Genomic DNA, 23,629 nt, shown 5'->3' on the forward strand with positions numbered 1-23,629 from the left:
TCCAAGGCTGAGAGCCTATCCAGAATCCCTTGCAGGATATCAGATAGAGAGTTGCATGCACACTTCTTGGGCGGGGCGTTGCCCCCCACTTGGGGAGTACCTGATGAAGGCATCATCTCCCCTTGTAATGCCATGACCTGTGCAGCCATGCCATCAAGACCCGGCGTGGGGACCACCTGCCCCACCGTGGGAGCCTCCGCGCTCCCGACTGGCACCATGGCAGTGGGCACTTTGCGGTTGGCTCTGCGCTGAGACCTACGCATGTTGACAAGAGAGACTGAAGCAAAGAAACAAGGCTAACCTGGAAGGAAAGTGATGAAGGCAAGCAGTTAATACCAGATAAGCTCTCAAGCCTAAACCCACGTGAGCAGTAAATTGCCAACCAAAACTGTAAGGCAAAACCGGCGCTGGAGCCCATGTGCACAGACGCAAAGGGGGTGACCTTCCAAACATGGCGCCCTTTCCGGCCCACGACAAAACCCCCCATCATGGCACTGGGTGCGCATGTGCAATGCCAGGAGCCCGATTCGCGCATGCGCAGTGGCCACAACCATCTCAAGATGGCACCGGCGCTGCGCATGCGCAGACTCACCCAAAAGCCGAACAGGGAGAAGAAGCTCTCCCCAAGATGGCGGCCACCATCTGGCCCCGGAGGTGGCCGCCCCCGCCCACGCCAAGGCTGCAGGTGCCCCGCAACCAGCCAGCAGCCAAGGCAGTGAGACCCCACCATGGGCCGGCGATGAGTAGCGCTGAGGCAAGGCCCAGAGGCCATTCGGAGGGTGTCGTCCCCTGCAGGGGCCATAGGCCTGCGCCCAGAGGCCACTCCACTGGCCCCTACCCCCACGGAAACCTGCAACCAGGGCGTCATGCCCCGCAGCATGCCACCCCCCAAGCAGCCCCCGGACCCGCATACCAAAGCAGCCAGCCAGGACACACAACATGGACCCCCACCCATGAGCTAAAATTATGGGCAGGCAGCCTGCAATGCTCCCTGAACCCGGGCAATAGGGGTAAGGGGCGCTATCGGAAAGCTGGCGGGCGGAGAGGGGAGGGCAAAGCCCTGGACAGACTGGGTCTATGGGCACCTAGGAAAATGAGGGAAAAATGGGGGGGTGAAGCTCACAGAATGGGGAGGGTGAAGCGATGAGTAAAACCCCAAAAAATGCCCCATGCCCCCACCTTACCATGAGTATGCGATCCCAGAAGTGTGCTAGAATGCCAGACCTGCTGCTATTCCCACGGTGCCCACGTGCAAAGGAGGAAGAGGGCTGGGTCCTGTGCCCTTTAAAAAGGCCCAGACCCTTTAAAAAGCTGCCAGACCCAGTCCCCTTCCACTCCCCCTTCGGGAGGGACTCTCGTGTCCCCGGCCAGGCCAAACAAACTCCGATCACTCTTTTAATTAGGTGATCGGGATTATCTTGTGTTCTATCAATACAAGAAGTCCCAAGATAAGTTATTGATATTGGGTTGATACTAATTATAGCGTATAAAGTCCATATGGATTTTTACTGATGAGGTCTAAAGTATGCTCCCCTGGAGAATTAATGGATCGTTCCCCCCAAAGACACATTACATTCTGAATATACAAGTGTGATACAAGTTACAAACCAAAGACAAATAGCATTCTGAATATACAAGTGTGAATCAAGACCACAGAGAGCAATATGGATAGCTATTCCACAATTCGGGAATTATCCGGATGCATGATTCACATATAGAATGTGATGCAGCAGTGTAGCTAGAGGGGGTGCCAAGCACTAAGTTTTGCAGGGGGCCTTCCCACAGCATTCAAGTGGCCCCTCCCCATCCCCTTTGGAGCTATTCCGGGTGGGAGGAGCAAAACGGAGGCATATGCTACTTTATAAGTAGCAAACACATTCTGGAGTCTCACATATTGTGCTGGTTTGCAGCCACCATATCCATATGATCTGTAGAATTCTCTCCCTAACCATGATCAGTTAGATTCAGGACACCGTAATTGTCACAAGCTAATCTACCAGATGCCAAAGAACAGTCAAAGCTTCATGGAAAAAGGAATGAGGGAGACTCTAGAACTGGAGAAATATCATAACTAAATATGAACTGAATTTGTTTCTGTTGAATAAGTAAAATGGAAATTCTTTCTTGGGGATTAGATCTGAACTGGAGCATTAATGAAGCATTAATATTTAGTGCTTTGATGTAGGAGGAAACCTATGTTTCTGAGCTCGAATTTCAAGATTTTCAGGCTTCACCTAATCACTGCTTTATTAGAGCCCAATCTGAAACTGTGTGCCAGCTCACCACTGGTGTGCGCTGTTGCAAAAGTGCTGTAAAGCACATTTGTGAACCCTTAGCACCGACCCAGTGCTGGTGGAAAGCCAGTGCTCCACCTCTTGACAGTCGTCCAAACTGCTGGGCATTGGAGAGGTATGTGGGGGCATAGGGGGAGGTGGGGAGAGGGCAGGGAGAAGGCATGCTGGGGAAAGGAGTGGGGGAGAAGGTGGTGGGATCGGTGGAACTCAGCTACACGGGATGCTGAACTCTTTGTCAGGCCTCGCGGCTGGACACAAAGGCTCTTGATTCTGATTGGGCTTAGGATTGGGCTGCCCATGACACGTGTTCACCCAGAGAAATTCAAGTCATTCAAACCATTGGACGACAAAGTCTGATTCGATGTCAAGGCTGTTCTTCATGTTCACACTCTGCTTCCTTGTGTGTCTTTGTGCGCAGTCAGACAGGTACATGACAGCTTGACAAGCAGGGAGTCTCTGGTAGTACAAGAATAGTGAATTGCAGAGGGAGATGATGCAGTTTTGAATCTTCTATGATGCAAGAAAACTGCTGGCTTATTTTTTTTTTAAACAACTGTATCATATCAAGGAGACAGGCACACTAAGGGTGCAATCCTAACCCCTTATGTCATTGCTTTCCAGCAATGCAGCTCTGAGGTAAGGGAACAAACATTTCCTTACTTTGGGGAGGCCTCCATGAGTGAGACCCAACTGCAGGATGCAGCACACGTCCCATTGCTAAAATGGCCATTAGCTAAAGAGATGTATGTTTCCCCTCACAGACCAAGCAGAGCCTGGACAGCCATCTTTTGGACCTGTAACTGAATTTCCTGCACTCAACCAGGAGTTGCATTAGATAGCCACGATGGCCCCACCAAGCTCTACCCTGAACAACCGGCAGAAACTATCTGCAGTTTTCTAGCGTGGATTAGCATGGATTGGCAGTCAGTCAGACAGGGCTGGCTCAAAGATCTGAGGGCTCCCTTGCAGGCCACCTTCAGACTGCCCCCTGAATGTGTGAGTGAAGGGACCTGCGTATTAAGATAAGAACCCAGAGTTGTCTGGTGGGCAGAGTCTGTGAGGAGTGTCCAGCTGCTCTGGTGCCAAGTTTTGGCATGCTTCATGGAACTGTACACAGCACAGGGTACATTCACTGGGGGTGCGTAGGATGATGACGACAACACAGTGCTTGTTGCTGTGAGCCCATCCATCCTCCCTTGACCATGCCACATATAGCTCCAACAGGGAACCATACCAAAAGCGGGGGTGTCAGGTATATGCACAGGTGTGACGCAGTAATGCAAGCGGATGATGTTTCTGTGTCCCCATGTCGTCCAGGGCCCCAGGAGGCCCCAGGGTGCCGTTGTTGGCAGTGGATCCTGCTTTACAGCCATCATAAAGAGCCTTCCAGAAGCATGCGGAGATGCACACTTCTGGCCCACCTCTGCAGAGGCCGGAGCAGTCCCGTGCATGATAGCAGGTGCAGGAGGCCTGCCCACCCAGGTAATCTGGCAGGAGGGGGCAGGTGGAGGGGTGATTGTGTGGGGAGGAGAGCAGGTCTGGCTTGGAAAGGGTTGGGTTTGGTGGCACTGGAACCCCTAACGCTCTTCCCGTGTCTGATCTGCCTTTGCAGTTCCATTGAAGTTGTGCCAGCTACATAGCTGGCGATGGCCTTGGACGTTTACCCCTTGTAAACAAATGTCCCTTTCCTAGAGGAGACCTCTGGGACTGGCCCCCCTGCAGGATGAAGCACAAGCTGTTTTGGTGTGGCTGCATCAGTGGGGGGGGGGAAGGTGGAAGCATGATTGAGACTGTTTCACCAAAGGGACTTATAGCACCATCCTATGTTTGTCTACTCAAAAGTATGAAGACTCCATACAGCCTTACTCCTAAGTAAGTGTGCATCAGATTTCAGCCTTATGAACCCATTCCTATCTGGGTCTAACCAATCTGGTTCTAACCTAGTCTACTATTGTGAAAGACATACCACCACTGTACGCTTTGGGACTGCTGGTGCTAATCGCCAGACCCCCAAGTGCACACTAGTGGCACACCCTGCCTGCACTGGAGTAGGTAGCATGCCAGTGTGGGTGCCTCTGGGTTAAATCAATCTGTAGAGCCTCCATGGGCCTCAAGCCTCAGGCCTCAAGCCTCCGGAGATGACTGGAGTGCAGTGCTACGTCATCGTATAGGCTGTTGGGGGGGGGGGTAGAATTGGGCTGCCCATGACTGAGTTGGGTGAATTTTAAGCCAGCCCTTATTTCTCTGAGCAATCTATTTGACAGGTTTGTTGTAAGGTTAAAAGAAGAAGTAAAGTGTGTTTGCCATATTGAGGATGGCTGGAGGACAAATTAAATAAACAGTTCAAATTCTGCTGATGTAGCCTCTTTTTTCAAGAGGGGGAAAAAAAAAAACTTGGAAAGAGCACACTGTCCCTCTAAAGTTCTGTTTGCAAAAACTGCTAATCTTTTTGTAATTAACCCATTTGGGACTGAACAGCAGTTTGCACTGTCCAGGAGGCTAACGTCTTCACCGCAAGATTTCAGCAAGGATGATGAAATTCTCAGATTGCAGGAGAGGACTATCAAGGAGACCTTCACAGGCTATCTTGATTTCCAGATGAGGTGGAAGCTGTCTGGGCATGCGGAGGAATGAGTATTCTCACTCCAATTCTCCGTTTGCATAGCTGCATGAAGAAGATTATTCTCATTCTCAGTCCTCTCATTTCATAAGAGCATCATCTTGGACCACTCCACCCTCCACTTCCATCCCTCTCCTCTTGTTCATCTGGATTTCCTGCATCCTTTCTGAGCCTTCTATAAAGATCTCACAGTCTGGAGGATGAAAGATTGCCTTGCAAAGAAGTCTCAATTTCTAACATGGAAGGTACCTGCCCCAGTTCCCTTTGTGTGTGAATTGCAACAAGAGTGAGTACTGCAGTAATTTCCAAAATTGTGTAGTCTCTTGAATTGGCTCTTTTTATTATTTTGGAGTTGTGCCTCTTTTTACAAATGCTTCTTGTTCTGAAATCTAAGTTCATACATGTTTCTATCTTTGCCAATTTGTAGAGGAGTCTGTTTCTGGTAAGATAGAATCATTACAGCTTAAGACTTACTGAACACAATGGGTTTACTTCTGAGTAAGACAAACACCACGTTTAAACCCTTCCAGCAATGAGTCATTACTGCTGCTATTGCTATTGCTGCAGTGATCCTTTACTGGATTGAGGAGTTGCCTTTTAGTTTGCAACACTCCAAGTGACTTTCATCTTTTTAAAGAAAGACCTTAAACCGATGCAGTGGTTGGAACCAGTAAAATAATGAAAACGATAGGCTGTGAAGAGTGAAACTCCTCAGCAGTTGAGTAGATGAAGTATGGAAATGGCTCCTTCCCAAAATTGCATGTATCTGAGATATAGAGGAAAGAGTTTCTCTTTCATTATTAATACCCGTGCATAGTTACAGCTGAATTAAATAAGAAGTGACACTCCAAAAGATTCTGCTACACAAATGGCTAATTACAAGATCAAATTTTCATGGCAACAGCAATACTACAGTGGCCTGTGCTGCACCCAGTGGAGGTTAGGAGGCTGCAGGAGGTCACCTTGGGGCAAGGGGATATTTTTCCCTTCACCCCATCTTTAGCCCAGTCTGCCCTATGGGGCTACTCGGATCTGTGCCAGCTATTTAGGATACTGCCTAACCCCACATTTTTACCTTCCTTCAGATCTTCCATAATGAGGAGATGGAGTTCGTTGTGGTCAGAGCCATGGTATGTGTGACATTATTTCATCCATAAGCCATTCTTTCTACAAGGAAATCAGGCAGCTCACATGTCCCTCATTTTTCCCTTCACAACAGTCCTTTGAGGTAGGCTGGATCGAAGCAGAGTGACTGGCCAGTGACCCCCAGTGATCTCCCTGACTGAATAAGGTCTGAGAGATTAATGCAGCCCCATATACAGGAAAACTGACTTTAGCTGAGAGCTTGACAGTACAACCCTATGCATCTCTACTCAGAAGTAAGAACCATTGCATTCTGTGGGACTTACTTCCAGATAACTGTGTATAGGATTGAGTCTGAGTGAAACAAAGGGACAGAACTACAGCCCTTGTAACAAAGGCAGAAACAGTAAGAAAGAAAAGCCACTGAACGAACAGTCCAGCCCAAGGAGGACAGTGGAACTCACAAGCCCCTAAAGTAGGGACTATCATCCCCAGCTGCTAGAGGCCAACATTTATATCATCTTTGCCAGTGTTTCTCAAACTGTGGGTCAGGAACCAGTAGGTTGGTCATAAGTCAATTTCAGATGGGTCCACAGTCATTTCAATATTTTACTTTTAATATACTAGACTTGATGCTCCCGTGCTATGAGACTGCATTTGGGGAAATGTTACAGATCCGTACTTTTAAGAGGCCACTCTGTATATGCTTTTAACAATAATAGTAAATGGGACTTAGTCCTGGATAAGTGTGGGTAGGATTGCAGTCTAGAATTGTTAAAAATTTTCTTACTTCATCATGTCACCTCCAGTCATGACATCACTTCTGGTGGGTCCAGACAGATTCTCATTCTAAAAAGTGGGTCCCGGTACTAAACGTTTTAGAACCACTGATCTATAATCTTCCAACAGACTTGGTGCCCCCCCCCACCTCTTAATAGCAGTATGGCTCCTCCATTACAATGACCCAGTAAGAAAGCAACGTGAGGGTTTTTAACTAGGAATGGTAGGCTGGAATTTGGGAACTTCTGCATGCAAAGCCTATGAAATGGGCTGGACCTGGGTGGTTAATAGCATCCCATTTGTTTCTCCCACTAGAACCAGCCATCGAGATGAATGGGTCCACTGTGACAGAGTTTGTCTTCCTGGACTTCTCCGGTTCCTATGCTACCCATCTCTTCCTTCTCACTCTGGTTTTGACCTGCTACACAATCATCCTTTTGGGAAACTTTCTAATCATGGTGACAGTGCGGTCAGAGCCCAAGCTCTTTCAGTGCCCCATGTATTTCTTCCTATCCAATCTGTCCTTCCTTGATGTATCTTTGGGGTCAGTGGCTACCCCAAAACTAGTGACTGATCTACTGAATAATGGTGGCACCATTTCTTATGAAGGTTGCATGACTCAGGTATTTTTTATGCACCTCATTGGAGGTATAGAAATGTTCCTCCTCTCTGTCATGGCTTATGATCGTTACGTGGCCATCTGCCACCCACTGAGGTACATGACCATCATGGACAGGCAGTGCTGCCACATTTTCATCATATTTTGCTGGACAGCAACCCTCATTCATGCCTTTTTCCAGACAGTGGTTGTAGCCCAGCTACCATATTGTGGACCAAATGTTCTGGACAATTTCTTTTGTGACATCCCACAGGTAATCAAGCTGGCCTGTGCAGAGATCTATGTTAGTGAAATACTCCTGGTTCTCAGCGACAGTGTGATCATTCTACCCTCTCTTATGGCCTTACTCATGTCATATGCCACCATCCTGGCCACCCTCTGTGGCCATTTTGGGAAGGGTGGTAGTAAGGCTCTATCCACCTGTGGATCCCACCTGATGGTTGTTGGCCTCTCCTATGGGCCTGTTGTTTATGTCTATACAAAGCCCTCCTCCAACTCTGAGCTGGACAAGATGGCCTCTGTATTCTACATGGTGGTCACACCTGCTCTCAATCCCCTCATCTATACTCTGAGGAATGAAGAGATGAAGGGAGCCATGAGGAAGTTGAAAAACAAGTGCAAACATCTCTTGCTGCCTGGACAGGAGTAGACGTGTAGAACTCATTGGTCACACCTGCCCTCAGTCCCTTCATCTATACCCTGAGGAATGAAGAGATGAAGGGAACCATGAGAAAGTTGAAATACAGGTGCGAGCATCTTGTGCTTTCTCAATGAGAGTAGAAGTGTGGAACTTCCCTTTCTTGCCTAATCAATTCTGTTCTGGGCCCAATTCAAGGTGCTAGTTTTGACTTTTAAAGCCCTTTACAGCTCGGGTCCGGGCTATTTGAGGGACCTCCTCCTTCCCTACAATCCTGCCCGTGCTCTTAGATCATCTGGGGGAGGCCCTTTTGACTGTGCCGCCACTAAGAGATGTGAGAGGGGTGGCGGCCAGGAAGAGGGCCTTCTCGGTGGTGGCCCCCGAACTGTGGAATACCCTCCCCTTAGAACTGAGAACTGCTCCCTCATTGCTAACGTTTCAGCGTGGACTGAAGACCTTTTTATTTCAAAAAGCTTTTAATTGTTGACAGGCTCGCTGGCGTTCTGCTTCTTGCTTTTTATATGAAAATCCACGGGGTTTGTTTGTTTGTTTTTAGATTTTTTAATTATTGTAAATTGTTTTTAATGATTGTTTTTAATGTTGTATTTTTAAAGTCTGTGTAAGCCACCTTGTGTGCCCGTTGGGCAAAAAGGCGGGGTATAAATTAATAATAATAATAATAATAATAATAATAATAATAATTAATTGTTGTGCATGTGAGATTCACTGTCACAAGGGCTTCAACAACCTGCTTTCTCCTGGCACCTTCTGTCTGTTATGTGGGCCTATTTCTAGGATTGTCCTCTTCAAGGACATTACTAGTTAATTTTAGAACATCAGGATTGATGATTCCTGAGAGTGTAATTGTTTTCTTTTTCTTGCATTCCATCAGTACAAGAAGTGCCAAGATATGTTATTGATTGTTGAAAGGCTGAAAGTAATCATAGCATGTAAATTAAAGCACATATGGATTTTTACTTATGAAGTCTATAGTATGTTCCCCTGGAGAATTAATGAATCTTTCCCTACGTTCCCTCACACAGTTACAAACCACAGATGCATGGCATTCTGAATAGACAATTGTGTATCAAGACCACAGAGCGCAATATGGTTGGCTCTTACGTTCAGTCGACTCTGGGCACACACTGACACCCCCTGGTGCTGGTACTGTCCCCCACCTGAACTCTCTCTCCACTCCATGTCTCCCTCTCTCTCCATCTCCTACCCATTGCGTTCTCTCCTCTCCTCATTCTGCCCGGCCCTCACTGCCACCGGACAGACAGCCCAGTCCTATCTCTAGCAGAGCCATCAGGTTCAGCACACCAAAATGCCTACTGCTGCATCCAGCAGAACCGCTGGAGCTGTTGAAGGTCTCCTCGTGGGAAGGGGACTGTTGTCCCCTTCCACTGGGGAAAGCCCCATGCCCTGTAATTAGGCTTATTGTCTGCACATGCTATTTTGCTGACACAGGCTTAAAAGCTTCCAAGTCGAGCTTTGCGGCCCAACATGGAGGATAGGATATGGGGGTCCCACCTCCATCCAACCTCTGTGTACAGTCACTACATACCCCTTGCCACCCGTTTGCTATATCTCATCCTAATATGTCTTTCTGGGCTGTTGTACTGATAAAAGTGGAAGGGAACTATGTTTGTGCCACCGAGATGGGTGAGGTACAAAATAAATAAATGAACTGCTGCAACTTCTGTTGATGGAAGCTCTTCCTGCAAGGGGTAAAAAGTTGAAAAAGTGCACAAGCCCTCAAAAGTTCTGCTGTTTACAAGAACTTCGAAATCATGTTCGTTTGTAATTAACTCATTTGGGACTGAACACCTGAGCACTGTCCAGGCTACTGACGTCATCATGACCATGTGGGGAGGGGAACACACTATGCTTTCAATATAGAAAGCAAAATTCAAGAATGTCAGTTTACAGGTGGATTATGTCAAAGGGAACTTGAAGAATTGTGGCCTCTTAAATTCCAAATGAGGTTAAATATAATGGAGAGGAGAGATGAGTAATTTTACTCTCATTCTCTATTTGCATAGCTGCTTGGAGAAGCTTATTTTCATTCAAGTTCTCAGTTCTCTCATTATCCTAAGGGTATCATCCTGGACCACACCATCTTCCATCTCTATCTCCTTCCTTTGGCTCATCTGGATTTCTTGGACATCCTTTTTTCATCCTTTCTGAGCCTTTTTAAAAGATTGCAAAGTTTGCAGGATGCAGAATTGCCTTGAAATGAAGAGCTGGCTGCTTTGATGGAAAGAACTTTCTCCAGATCTCCTTTCAATGCGAATTGCAATTAGAGGGAGAATCTCTGCAAAAGGTGAATTCTACCATATCCGATAACAGAAGCTTGTCACATTATACAGAGATATATAGCTGGTATTAATTTAGTTTTTAATTACAGAGTCTTATATTTCCTTAGAGCAGGCTTCTTGTAAATTAATGCTTAGAGAATGTTCTTTATTTCATAAGCTCTCTAAATTGTTCAGAGGAATTTTAATTTAGGAATAACTGTCATTGTGAAATTCTATACTTTTCTCCAGCTATCAAAATGTCCTCTGTTTTGACCTTCCGTTCACTTACTGTCAAGAGGCTGTGCTCAAAATTGCAGGGTGCAAATTAAGTAGAGAAACAAGCAAAGTTTTTTGTTTTTTTTTTAGTTTGAAGAGTATAAATAGTAAAGGAGAAACTAGTCAGTTTGTAAAGAAAGAAACCGAATTTATTTGGACATGCCTGTATACGCTATCTAGGTGTAAAATTCAGAAATACACTGGATGGCCCATCTAAATATAACTATGAACCTTTATAAAACAAGTTTAGTCTATTAATCCGTGTCTTGGAGTGCATTGAAATGTTCTTGTACTTTGTACAATGACAATAAAGTATTTATCTTTATTTATCTTTATCTTTATTAGTTAGCAGGTGGGAAAAACCAAACCTTCATTTTCTGGTGAAATAGCAGCAGTAGGAATCTTATTACTTCAACTGAATTTCCTTTTTCAGCATTTATAAATCACAGTCCAGCATTTCCAAATAAACATTAGCAAACGTTTTGAATAGAATGTATTTTGGAAAGAAAGAAAAAATGTATATCAGGTTTTATCTCCCAGTTCTGTGTGCTGTGAGAAAGAGAAGGGTCTACTGAGTATAATTGTGTGCAGTGGTGTAGCTAGAGGGGGTGCAAAGCACTATGTTTTGCAGGGAACCTCACCACAGTGTGCAAGTGCCCCCCCCCCCCAGAGCCATTCTGGGCTGCTAGAGCAAAAGGAAGGCAATGCCTGTAAAGGGAAGGGGGAGGTGATGCTCCCTGCAAAACTTAGTGCTTTGCACCCCTCTGGTTATGCCACTGATTCTATAGAAAGCAAATAACTGCTTTAAAAATGAAGATCTTACTGAAGACTCTTTTGTGATCAAGAGTCAATGATCAAAGACTCTTTTATGATAAAGTCTGAAATAAATAACATGGGATGACTCTTCCCTGCATAGTTTGGACAATGGCTGAATCCATATTTTTATCTTCATTCAGAATTCTGGTAACGTGGAGAAGATATAGTAGTCCTTGTGGAACAAGAGTGGCTACTACAGCTTGCATGGACTCGGACATACTTCTTACATGTATGAGAGCCAAAGCAAACTCTCCCAATTTGTCAAGTAGCTAACAAGATAAAAATGTCACAAATCAGCCTGATTGGCATGAACATTGTCTTCAGAGACAGCACAGTGTCCTGAATATTGGTCTGAAAATTTTCTTTCTAAGTATTAACCTGAGAAAGGAGCCTAGAGTTCCGAATAATAACAATGATTTTTCACTTCTGTTCATAGCTCCAGGATGGAAATATGATGTCAGGATCTAGATATTCAACAGTATCCCAATTTTTTTCATCCACTAGAACCAGCCATCAAGATGAATGTTTCCATAGTTACAGAGTTCATCTTCCTGGACTTCTCGTCATCCCGCACCGTCCAAATGTTCCTGTTAGGTCTGGTCCTGACTTGCTATACCACTGTCCTTGTAGGCAACTTGCTAATCATGGTGACTGTGTGGTCTGAGCCCAAACTCTTTCAGTGCCCCATGTATTTGTTCCTGGCAAATCTGTCCCTTCTCGATATGTCTTTGGGCTCTGTGGCTGCTCCAGAATTAGCAGCCGACCTATTGAACAGTGGACGTACCATTTCTTATGGAGGTTGCATGGCCCAGATCCTTACATTCCACCTCTTTGGAGGTGCAGAAATGCTCCTCCTCACTGTCATGGCCTATGATCGCTATGTGGCCATCTGCCACCCACTGAGGTACACGGCCATCATGGACCGGCAGCGCTGCCTCAGTCTTCTCATACTTTGCTGGACAGGGGGCCTCATTCATGCCATTTTCCAGACAGCGGTCACAACCCATCTACCCCTCTGTGGCCCGAATGTGCTAGACAGTTTCTTCTGTGACATCACACAGGTGAAAAAGCTGGCATGTTCAGACATCTACGTGAGTGAGATACTCTTGGTTTTCAGTGACAGTGTGATCATTCTACCCTGCTTTGTGACCTTGCTGATTTCATACGTCACCATCCTTGTCACTCTCTGCGGCCGTTTTGGGAAGGGTAGTAGGAAGGGTCTCTCCACCTGTGGCTCCCACCTGACAGTTGTTGGCCTTTTCTATGGGCCCATTGTTTTTGTGTATACAAATCCCTCCTCCAACTCCCAGGTGGACAAACTGGCCTCTGTATTCTACATGGTGGTCACACCTGCCCTCAATCCTCTGATCTATACTCTAAGGAATGAAGAGGTGAAGGGAGCCATGGGGAAGTTGAAAAACAAATGTAAGCTTCTCTTGTTGCCTCAACAGACATAGAAGTCTAGAATTTCCTTTTCGTGCCTAGTCAATTGTTGTGTACTGTATATGAGATTCACAGTCAAGCATGCTTCAGACAGCCTGCTTTCTTAGAGTGTCCTCAATCTATACGTATGTGCCTTTTTTTTTACCTTGGTTTGCCCAGCTCAGGGACTTTGCTTGTGGATTTCACATCAGAATGTCTGATGTGTGTGATCTGTGAACGCAACCTGTAGTTTCTCTTCCATTCCATCAATACCAAAAGTCCCAAGACAAGTTATGAGGAGCAGATTAATTGTAGTACAAAAATTAAAGTAAAAATTGATTTTTTTTGGTATGAGATATAGAATATGCTCCCCCTGGGGAAGTACTGAATCTTGCCCTGCTTTCCCTCACATTATTACAAATCAATGAAGCTGGCATCCTGAACATCCTGTTTGTCAATATAAGTAAAGCGGAGAACATTCAGGGTAGCTGTTCCATCAATTTGGAACTCTCAACATGCACCGTTGAAGCAGGTCAGGTCTACCATTTATTACCATTTGGACCAAAGAACACTAGTCCAATTCAAGATTCCTCAGAATACCAGCTAAGGAAAACAATGGAAAGATTGTTATGCTATAGTGTCTCATTTGTCCACTCTTATAATTTACCTGCTGACCATTGCTGGAAAAGGAGTGCCGGACAAGGTAGATTTTATTTTTTAATTCAACCCAGCAAGGCATGTACTCCATCCACTTCCAATTTGAGCCTCACCTAAGCTCTATCATGAGCAACAGGCAGAAGTTACTTGCACATTTCTTGCTGGGTCTGGGTTTTTTGTCACTAGGATTTAGGGGGCATGCTGTGTACAGTGTACAGCTGATATTAGCTCAGCAGTGGCAGACTTCCCCAGCCCCACGCCTGGGGCAAAGCTCCTCAATGGCACCCCCACGCAAGATGCCGCAGCCCCCCGTGTGCAAATTTGCCCCTCCCACTCACCTGGAACTTAATGGAACCCCATGTGGCTCCAGGACCGACTGGAGAAGCCTGCCGAGGCTTCCCCACAGTCTTAAACCGAACATGAAGCACAGTTTTTGTCTGTGTCTGGAGCCTCAGTAAGGCTTCTGCGCAGTCCTAGAGGCGCTCAAGTTTCCATGCCCAGGGCATTTGCCCCCTTGCATTAATGGCACACCTGCTATTGTAGCTCAGACATAAGGAGGCTTCAGTAATTTGCTGAAAATTATTTTTCTGACTCTCTCTCTCTCTCTCTCTCATCCCTAAGTATTCGGGTTATTGAGACTCATGACAGGCTGTGGGGGCAGGGAAGGGTAGAAATCTAAATTCATTGTTATAGGTAGAGATGTTTGAATTTTATTTTTTTGCAAATTTCGTTAAATTAAAAAAAAATGAAAAGGGCAAAAAGCAGTATTGTGTGTTTTTATTCCAAGTTATCATTTTTAATAAATTTTACTTGCCTCTCCTTGCCTTCAACTATCTTCAACCCTTCCAAGCTCACCCAACTTGGCCCAAGGCGCTTCTCTAAAACTGCTCTACTGTGCCAGGCAGCCAAGCTCAGAGCAGCGCCACCATCACCATGTTGGCTAGGCCTCACGTGGCAGCCCCTTTGGCCTGGCACCCCAGGAAGACCACCTTCGCTCCCTGCTTGCTTTGCTACTGGTCCACTTTATCTTCTGTACCATGTAAGCAATAAACACATTGTAGAGACCCATATGTTGTGGTCCTTTACAATTTAGCCTCCACACCTACACCTCTTTCTAACAGTGGCTAGCTAGATTTAGATCTCCTGTAATTGTTACTGGATAATCTCCCAGAACAGCTTGCGGACAAATGGAGGAATCCAGAAATCCAGAACAGAATGTATTGACACCAACAGTATAGACACAACATAATGTATGTAATAGAAGCTAATATACATAATATAACAAGTAATATCGAATAACTTTCTTTGCTTAGCTCTGTAACTGAACATTTTCTGTTTAGGAGTTTGAGGCAGGAGTATAGCTATGCATTTAATTTATCTTAGGCCTTCTCAGTGGTGGCACCTATATTATGGAATTTGCTCCCCTTTGAGCTCCCTCCTTCCCTTTATTAACTTTCCAGCGAAGCCTGAAGACATTTTTAGTCAGAAAAGCCTTTGACACCCTGTAAGAGGGTATGATGGCTACTCTGGCTTGTCCCTTTTAGAAATTGATTTACAGCCCAATCCTTTTGTGTGCTGGAACAGGCTGGCTGGCTGGCAACCTGGGGCAACCTGGTGCAGGGGATGATTTCCCTTACCCCGGATAACTCAGTAGCAGCCCGAATGGGGTTACTCGGATCTGTGCCACCTAAATAAGTGGCACAGATCTGAGCAGCCTGGCATTTGGCCAGGCCATGCAGGAAGGGGATTAAGAACAGCCCCACTGGATCAGGCCATAGGCCCATCTAGTCCAGCTTCCTGTATCTCACAGCAGCCCACCAAATGCCCCAAGGTGCACCCCAGATAAAAAGAGACCTCATCCTGGTGCCCTCCCTTGCATTGGCATTCTGACATAGCCCATTTCTAAAATCAGGAGGTTGCACATACACATCATGGCTTGTAATCCATAATGGATTTTTCCTCCAGAAACTTGTCCAATCCCCTTTTAAAGGCATCCAGGCCAGATGCTGTCACCACATCCTGTGGCAAGGAGTTCCACAGACCAACCACAAGCTGAGTAAAGAAATATTTTCTTTTGCCTGTCCTAACCCTCCCAACACTCAATTTTATTGGTTGTCCCCTGGTTCTATGTGAGAGTGTAAAGAGCATCTCTCTATCCACTTTATCCTTCCTCTGTGTAATTTTGTATGTCTCAATCATGTCCCCCCTCAGGCGTCTCTTTTCTAGGCTGAAGAGGCCCAAACGCCGTAGCCTTTCCTCATAAGGAAGGTGCCCCAGCCCAGCAATCATCTTAGTCGCTCTCTTTTGCACCTTTTCCATTTCCTTTTTGAGATGTGGCGACCAGAACTCGACACAATACTCCAGGTGTGGCCTTACCATCGATTTGTACAACGGCATTATAATATTAGCCGTTTTGTTCTCAATACCTTTTCTAATGATCCCAAGCATAGAATTGGCCTTCTTTACTGCCATCGCACATTGGGTTAACACTTTCATCGACCTGTCTACCACCACCCCAAGATCTCTCTCAGGCAGCTCAGAACCCATTAGCCTATATGTGAAGTTTTTGTGGGGCACATTTTTTGCCCCAATGTGCATGACTTTACACTTACTTACATTGAAACGCATCAATCACGTCTGGTCTTCACCACTCGGAAAAGTTTGGTGTCGTCTGCAAACTTAGTCCTGCTCACCCCTGTCTCCAGGTCATTTATGAAGAGGTTGAAAAGCACCGGTCCTAGGACAGATCCTTGGGGCACACTGCTTTTCACCTCTCTCCATTGTGAAAATTGCCCATTGACACCCACTCTCTGCTTCCTGGTCTTCAACCAGATCTCAATCCAGGAGAGAACCTGCCCTCTGACTGTGGAGTTTTTTCAGTAGCCTTTGGTGAGGGACCATGTCGAACACCTTCTGAAAGTCCAGATATATAATGTCCACGGGTTCTCCCACATCCACATGCCTGTTGACCTTTTCAAAGAATTCTAAAAGGTTTGTGAGGCAAGACTTACCCTCACAGAAGCCATGCTGTTTCTCCCTCAGCAAGGCCTGTTCATCTACATGTTTTGAGATTCTATCATTGATGAGACATTCCACCATCCTACCCGGTATGGATGTTAGGCTGACTGGCCTGTAGTTTCCCAGGTCCCCCCTCTTTCCCTTTTTAAAGATAGGCATGACATTTGCTATCCTCCAATCTTCTGGCACCGTGGCTGTTTTGAGGGACAAGTTGCATATTTTAGTCAAGAGATCAGCAACTTCAATCTTTAATTCCTTAATAACTTTTGGATGGATGCCATCCGGGCCTGGTGACTTATTGATATTTAATTTATCAATGAGGTCTGAAACATCTTCTCTTTCAACCCCTATCTGACTTAATTCTTTGGTCAGGAGGGGCTGGCCGTTCGGGCAGTGGTATCTGCCCGAGGTCAGTCGTGAAGACAGATGCAAAGAACTCATTTAATTTCTCTGCCATCTCTAAGTCTCCTTTCCTATCCCCTTTCCCTCCCTCACTCTCCAGAGGGCCAATCACTTCTCTGGCGGGTTTCCTGCTTCTAACATATTTGAATACATTTTTATTATTACTAGGATCCTGTATAAGTGCCAGATCTTGGCTCCACCCCCTTCTGGGTCCAGTCAGCCCATGGACCTGCCAGCTGCCTGCCCTCTCCAACTTGGCCTCCCAAATTTCCAGGAATGCCCTCATTCCCCTCATTCACCCAATTCCCAATTTGTCCTCCAGAATTCAGCGTCCAGACGCTGGTGCATGTCTGTGCACTGGCCTGCCTCCTCCCATAGTGGTGCAAAAGTACCTTACAGCACTTTTGCGACACCTCTGGGCCTGCACAAGGGACTTGAGCTGACCCAACCAGGCCTTTGGATTGTGCCCATAGTGTTTTTATGATTGATGGTTTTATATGCTGCTGCTGGTTTTTAATGTGCATTTTATAGTATAGTTTTATGTCTATTTTATTGTTTGTGTATTATGTATTTTAATGGGTTATCAGCCACCTTGGGTGCCCTATGAGGAGAAAAGTGGGTTAAAAATTGATTGCTTGATTGATAATCTTGAATTTCTACAATTGTAAGCCTTGCCTGACCACTGCTTTATTAGCCATGCATGCTCTCCAAGAGAGATTCAAATCTTTTAAGCAACAGCATAGCAGTGCATGATGTGATGTCAAAGGGCCCACTCCTATCCAACTTTCCAACACTGGTGCAGTTGCAATGCAGCCCTGAGGTGAGGGAACAAATGTTCCTTTTCCTTTTGGAGGCCTCCATAACTACCCTCCCACCACAGGATGCAGCACACACTCCATTGGCACAACTACACCAGGGCTGGAAAGTTGGATACAATTTGGCCCAAAGTCATCCTGCATGTTCTCACTTTGTGAGTGTGTGAGTGCAAGAAAAAGAGACAGGGAAACGACTTGTACATGGTCTTTGTGACAAATTCTTCCAAACAACTTCTTCCCCTCAGTCCACCTCACCTTTTGGGGACAGAGCATGACACAGGATGTAGCTGGTTGCTGGCTTCAGGTTTTGAAACAGAGGCTTGGTCGGGCTATGAAGAATGTCAAAGGAAGTCATGCTGGTGCAGCTGCAGGAGTTGGTAGGCCTCTTGATCAGCCTCCCCCACCAGCAGCAGCAGACATGCTATTAACACAAAGGGGCAAATGCCCCAGGCACGGAACCTTGCCCACCAATAGAACTGCCAGAAGCACAGTTTAAGACAACAGGGAAGCCTTAGGAGGCTTCTCCAGTCTGTCCTGGAGCCGCGTGAGGCTCTATTTGCGTTCCAAGTAAGTGGGGGGGGAGCAGATTTGCATATGGGAGTGGTGGCATCTTGGGGGGGGGTGCCATTGCAGACCATTGCCCTGGGTGTGGAGTTGGGGAAGTCTGCCATTGCCCACTAGAGCATGCAACACATGCTACGGCAAGGGGAAGGATTGATTAATGTTACTTGCTCATTTGGATGATTTTGGGCCAGTTGCCTAAACTTGGCTAACCTATCAGTCTAACTTGGCTGTTGTAAAGATAAACAAGGAACCAAGTTTGCCACACCAAGAATGAGTGGGGAACAATTTAAATGCATGGACTGCACCAACTTCTGCAGATGTTGGCTCTTCCTCCAAGGGGAAAAATCACTTGGAAAAAAGCACAGAACCTCTGTAAAGTTCTGCTGTTTACAAAAATTTCAAACTCTTTTTTCCATTTATAATTAGCCCATTTGGGACTGAGGAGAAGTCGGTACTGTCATGGATGCTGATGTTTTCATCAACTGTGAAAAAAAAGACAGTTGGCTTAGAATACTGAAGGTGAAATCCAAGAACCCCACATTTCAGGAGGATTGTGCCAAGGGAAACCCGAAGAATTGCATCCTCTTCAATTGAAGATGCGGTGAAAGATTTTTGGGAGGGGTGAACAACTCTTCTCACACACATTCTTTGTTTGCTTTGTTGCAAGGAGAAATGTATTTTTGTTCAAGTTGCAGTTCTCTCATTTATATAAGAGAAAGAACCTGGACCTCTTCATCTTCCATTTCCATCTCCTTCCTTTGGCTCACATGGGTTTCTCCCACCTCTGTCCCTCATCCTTTCTGAGTCTTTAAAAAATCAGACTTTGGAGAAAGAACTTGCTCCAGATCCCCTTTCACTGTGAATTGCAATGAGAGTGAGAATCTTTGAAAAAGGCGAGGTCTTCGGTATACAATTGTTCATTCAGGCTGCTGGTCATTTCCATGATACAGAGATATTACAGGTATTGATTTTATTTCTAATTACTGAATAGTAACACAAGAGAGATTATATTCACCTGAACATTTGGTAGTGTTTATAAAATAAGGAAACACAGATTTCTCCTACCTATAAAGTTACAGGAAATCTGTTCTATGGTAAATACTACTGTAATATTTTTGAACTCATCTAGATTGGAAGCATATTCTAACAAAAATTAGTACAGATATGCGCTCCTTAACAAGCTTCTGGTCAGCTACAGATTGTATATGAGACGGCTGCCACTGGTCAGGAGGTTGCATCCTCTCCAAGTCTCCAAAGCTGAGGGGAGCTCTGCTCCCCTCACCTCTGGAGGCTTCTCCAAGCCTCGCAGAGTGCGTCCACACGCTGCCTCTACAAAGCTCAGAATGCCTCAATCGTGCAAGGGACATGATTTCTGGTTTCCTGGAGAAAACTGGAAGTTGCATCTCTCGCACGATTGGGGCATTCTGAGACTCTGGAGATGAAGAGAATGGAGCTTGCCTTCACCTTTGGAAGCTTTTCAAAGCTTCAAAGAACCTTTGGAAGCATCAAGCCCTGCTTGACAACAAGGATGTCAGTACACATCCCTGACATTAAGCGGCACATGACTGTACATTTGTGGAAGTCTATACTTTTCTCCAACTGTCAATATCTTTCTTTCTTTCTTTCTTTCTTTCTTTCTTTCTTTCTTTCTTTCTTTCTTTCTTTCTTTCTTTCTTTCTTTCTTTCTTTCTTTCTTTCTTTCTTTCTTTCTTTCTTTCTTTCAATAACTGTCATGAGATTGTGTGCTAAATTGTGGGTACACATTAAATAAAGAAAAAAATGTTTGGGAATTTGAATAGTAAAGGACAAGAGAGTTCCCTGCTTAACAGGATAAGAGGCACTTTTTCAAGTGGGTGCTTTTCTTTTCAGCAGGGGAAGAACAACTGGCCCGCCTCACCCCAGCAGTGTCTTTTCTAGTGGCTATCTGCTGGCGTTCTTTTGCATCTTTTGAGATTGTGAGCCCTTTTGGGACAGGGAGCCGTTAGTTGTTTGATTTTTCTCTGTAAACTGCTTTGTGAACTTTCTGTTGAAAAGCGGTGGTATAATAATAATAATAATAATAATAATAATAATAATAATAATAATAATAATAATAATAATAATAACGCAATCCAAAGAGTGTCCTAGGCTGGCTCAAGTCCCCTGCGCTGGCCTCCTGGTTTCTCAAAAGTTCCATAAGGCAATTCTGTGCCACTGGGCGAGTTGGGAGCAGCCCCAGACGCACTGGTGAAAGGCAGGTATGTACCACTGCTGGGTCCTTGGCATGGGGGCCTGGGGAGGCTGGAGGAGGCATTGTGGGGGTGCTCCAGGACAGGCAGTGGGCAGGCCTGTGGACAGACTGGGCCCAAGAGGAGGTGGAGTCAGTATCTAGCACCTAGGCAAGATCCTTACCCCACATCTGGTGGCTTAGTCTACTGCCGGGCTGCCTGGATCTGCATCACCTTTTTAGGTGGCGCAGATGCAAATAGCCCCATTTGGGCTGCTGCCATGTTAGCCAGGGTAAAGGGAATCAATTCGCATTGCCCCGGGTTGCACTGCACCCAGGGTGACCAGACACCCTCTTTTTCCTATTGAGCCCTGGATAAGAACTTAAATGTCCTCCTTTTCCCTGTGAGCAGGCAGCACAGAACCTTCTTGTAATTAATAAATTGTATGTAATATAGCTTTAAATTTAATAATGTAGTGTTTAACCACATGAAACCAATGTATGAGTATGTTATATTTTATTTTGTCATGTCCTACATTTTACTTGGATGTTCTACATTTTGGGGTGCCTTGTCCTCTTTTGTGGTGATGACATCTGGTCAACCTGACTGCAGCCAGCAGCAACCTTGCACTGAATCCAGTGCAGACCAGCCTGCCTGCCTGTTCCAGTGCCAGATAGGATTGGGCTGTCAGTTAACATGGATAGCATTAGCTGCATATATGTCAGAACTCAGCACATACCTTGTATATGCTCACATATTTATGTGGGGAACCAATATTAGAATTGGGAAGGTTTAAAAGCTGAGATTTCTATGGAAAAACAAGCAGCACAAGGTTGCTAGTCCTCAAGGTGCTGGTGCCAGACTTGGAATACCTAGTGAAATCTCAGCTGCCAGAACTCAATCATACTCTGCAACAGGAAGGGAGGGTGGCCGAATGCCACTGGGCATTCACTCCCCCGCTCTTTCAGGCTGGCCAAAGCAAACTCCCTACATTGGAAATTGGCTGACAAGGTGGAAATGTCACTAAGCTGCATGATTTCCACAGCTTTTTACATAAGCTGAACAGATTTTTCAGAGGGTGCACAAAATATTGACCTGAAATGTTTCAATAATACGAAATAGAGGGGTTCTATCTAGAAAATCAGTTCAAGAACTTGTGGGCTAGTTTATTAATTCCAGTTGGGGAATGTGATGTGGGAGCTGATATTAGGCCTGGAGGATTAACAGCATCCCAGTTCTTTCTTCCAGTAGAACTACTGATCAAGATGAATGTGTCATCCCTTACAGAGTTTGTCTTCCGAGAGTTCTCCTCCTCCCGCACTGTCCACCTCTTCCTTTTAGCTCTGGTTTCCCCCCTCTACGCCACCGTCCTTGTGGGAAACTTGCTAATCATGATGACAGTTTGGTCTGATCCAAAGTTGTTTCAGTGCCCCATGTATTTGTTCCTTGCCAATCTGTCCCTCCTCGATATGGCTTTGGGCTCGGTGGCTGCCCCAAAACTGCTGATTGACCTACTGAACAGTGGCCGTACCATCTCTTATGGAGGCTGCATGGCCCAGATCCTTTCCTTCCACCTCTCTGGAGCTGCAGAAATGCTCCTCCTCACCGTCATGGCCTATGATCGTTACATGGCCATCTGCCACCCACTGAGGTACACAACCATCATGAACCGGCAGCGCTGCCTCAGTCTCCTCATACTTTGCTGGGCAGGGGGACTCATTCACGCTGTGTTCCAGACAGTGGTCACAGCTCAACTACCTCTCTGTGGACCAAACGTCTTGGACACTTTCTTCTGTGACATCACCCAGTTAAAAAAGCTGGCCTGTTCAGACATCTATGTGAGTGAGATACTCTTCATTTTCAGTGACAATGTGATAATTCTACCCTGCTTTCTGACCTTGCTGATTTCATACGCCACCATCCTGGCCACTCTCTGTGGCCGTTTTGGGAAGGGTGGTAGGAAGGGTCTCTCCACCTGTGGCTCACACTTGACTGTGGTTTTCCTCTTCTATGGACCCATTGTTTTTGTATATACAAACCCCTCTTCCAATTCCCAGGTGGACAAAATGGCCTCCGTGTTCTACATGGTAGTCACTCCTGCCCTCAATCCTCTGATCTACACTCTGCGGAACAAAGAGGTGAAGGGAGCCATGGGGAGGCTGAAAAGCAAGTGTAAACATTTTCTTCTGCTTCAATTGGAGTAGATGTGTGGAACTTCCTTTTTATGCTAAATCCATTGTACATGTAAGTGTCAGTGTCATGAGAGCTTCCAACAGCCTGTTTTCTCAAAGCATCTTGAATCTACCCACATGTGGCATTATTTCATGGACTGTCCAGTTCACAGACTTTGCTTGTGGACTGGACAACATCAGAGTGGCTGAGGTGTGTGAATACAATACATATGCTTGTCTTCTATGTGATTGACACCAAAAGTTCCAGGATAATTTATGTATTTATGTTAGGAACACACTAATTGTAGAATGCTAAAATGTACAAATGAATTTTTTGTATGTGGTGTATGGTATGCGGCCACTGGAGAATTATTAGATCTTGCCCTGTGATCCTTCACACTGTTACGCACCAGAGAAGCATGGCATCCTGAACATAGATCCGCTTGTCAAGATCATAATAGTGGAGACCATTATTTCTGGAGGAAAAATCCATTATGGGTTACAAGCCATGATGTGCATGTACAACCTCCTGATTTTAGAAACGGGCTATGTCAGAATGCCAGATGCAAGGGAGGGCACCAGGATTAGGTCTCTTGTTATCTGGTGTGCTCCCTGGGGCATTTGGTGGGCCTCTGTGAGATACAGGAAGCTGGACTAGATGGGCCTATGGCCTGATCCAGTGGGGCTGTTCTTATGTTCTTATTATGGATAGTCTCAAGATGCATCATTGATGCAGGTCAGAACTACCATGCATCCATGACTAGAACAGCAGAACGCTACACAGAGGCAGGACTTTTCAGAATACCAAATACTACGACCAGCCTGGACAGCAATAGATGAGCAATTGGACAGCAGCAGCACCTAATGTGCAGTTACTTCTCCTGAAACCTGTACTTTGAATGCATAAAAGGGTCATACAAGTTTAGTTATTGTTGTTAATGAACCCAG

The 23,629-nt window shown here is 45.6% G+C and overlaps 3 protein-coding genes across 3 annotated transcripts; all 3 read left to right on the forward strand.

The window, feature by feature from the left end:
* The first annotated feature begins 7,106 nt into the window (after positions 1-7,106).
* LOC136653959 (olfactory receptor 4Q3-like) lies at positions 7,107-8,045 on the forward strand. The gene has a single exon (XM_066630822.1). The coding sequence runs from the start codon at positions 7,107-7,109 to the stop codon at positions 8,043-8,045; it is 939 nt and encodes a 312-aa protein (XP_066486919.1).
* Positions 8,046-11,943: 3,898 nt separating this feature from the next.
* LOC136653960 (olfactory receptor 4Q3-like) lies at positions 11,944-12,882 on the forward strand. Its single transcript, XM_066630823.1, has one exon. The coding sequence runs from the start codon at positions 11,944-11,946 to the stop codon at positions 12,880-12,882; it is 939 nt and encodes a 312-aa protein (XP_066486920.1).
* Positions 12,883-21,775: 8,893 nt separating this feature from the next.
* Positions 21,776-22,714, forward strand: LOC136653961 (olfactory receptor 4Q3-like). The gene has a single exon (XM_066630824.1). It carries the CDS (start codon positions 21,776-21,778, stop codon positions 22,712-22,714), a length of 939 nt encoding a protein of 312 aa, XP_066486921.1.
* Positions 22,715-23,629: the final 915 nt, after the last annotated feature.

The sequence above is a fragment of the Tiliqua scincoides genome, chromosome 5, assembly GCF_035046505.1.
Source record: "Tiliqua scincoides isolate rTilSci1 chromosome 5, rTilSci1.hap2, whole genome shotgun sequence".
In the NCBI taxonomy this organism is placed as follows: domain Eukaryota; kingdom Metazoa; phylum Chordata; class Lepidosauria; order Squamata; family Scincidae; genus Tiliqua; species Tiliqua scincoides.

Coding starts and splice junctions, on each gene's coding strand:
- LOC136653959 (XM_066630822.1), top strand. CDS start 7,107: ATGAATGGGTCCACTGTGACAGAGTTTGTCTTCCTGGACTTCTCCGGT.
- LOC136653960 (XM_066630823.1), top strand. CDS start 11,944: ATGAATGTTTCCATAGTTACAGAGTTCATCTTCCTGGACTTCTCGTCA.
- LOC136653961 (XM_066630824.1), top strand. CDS start 21,776: ATGAATGTGTCATCCCTTACAGAGTTTGTCTTCCGAGAGTTCTCCTCC.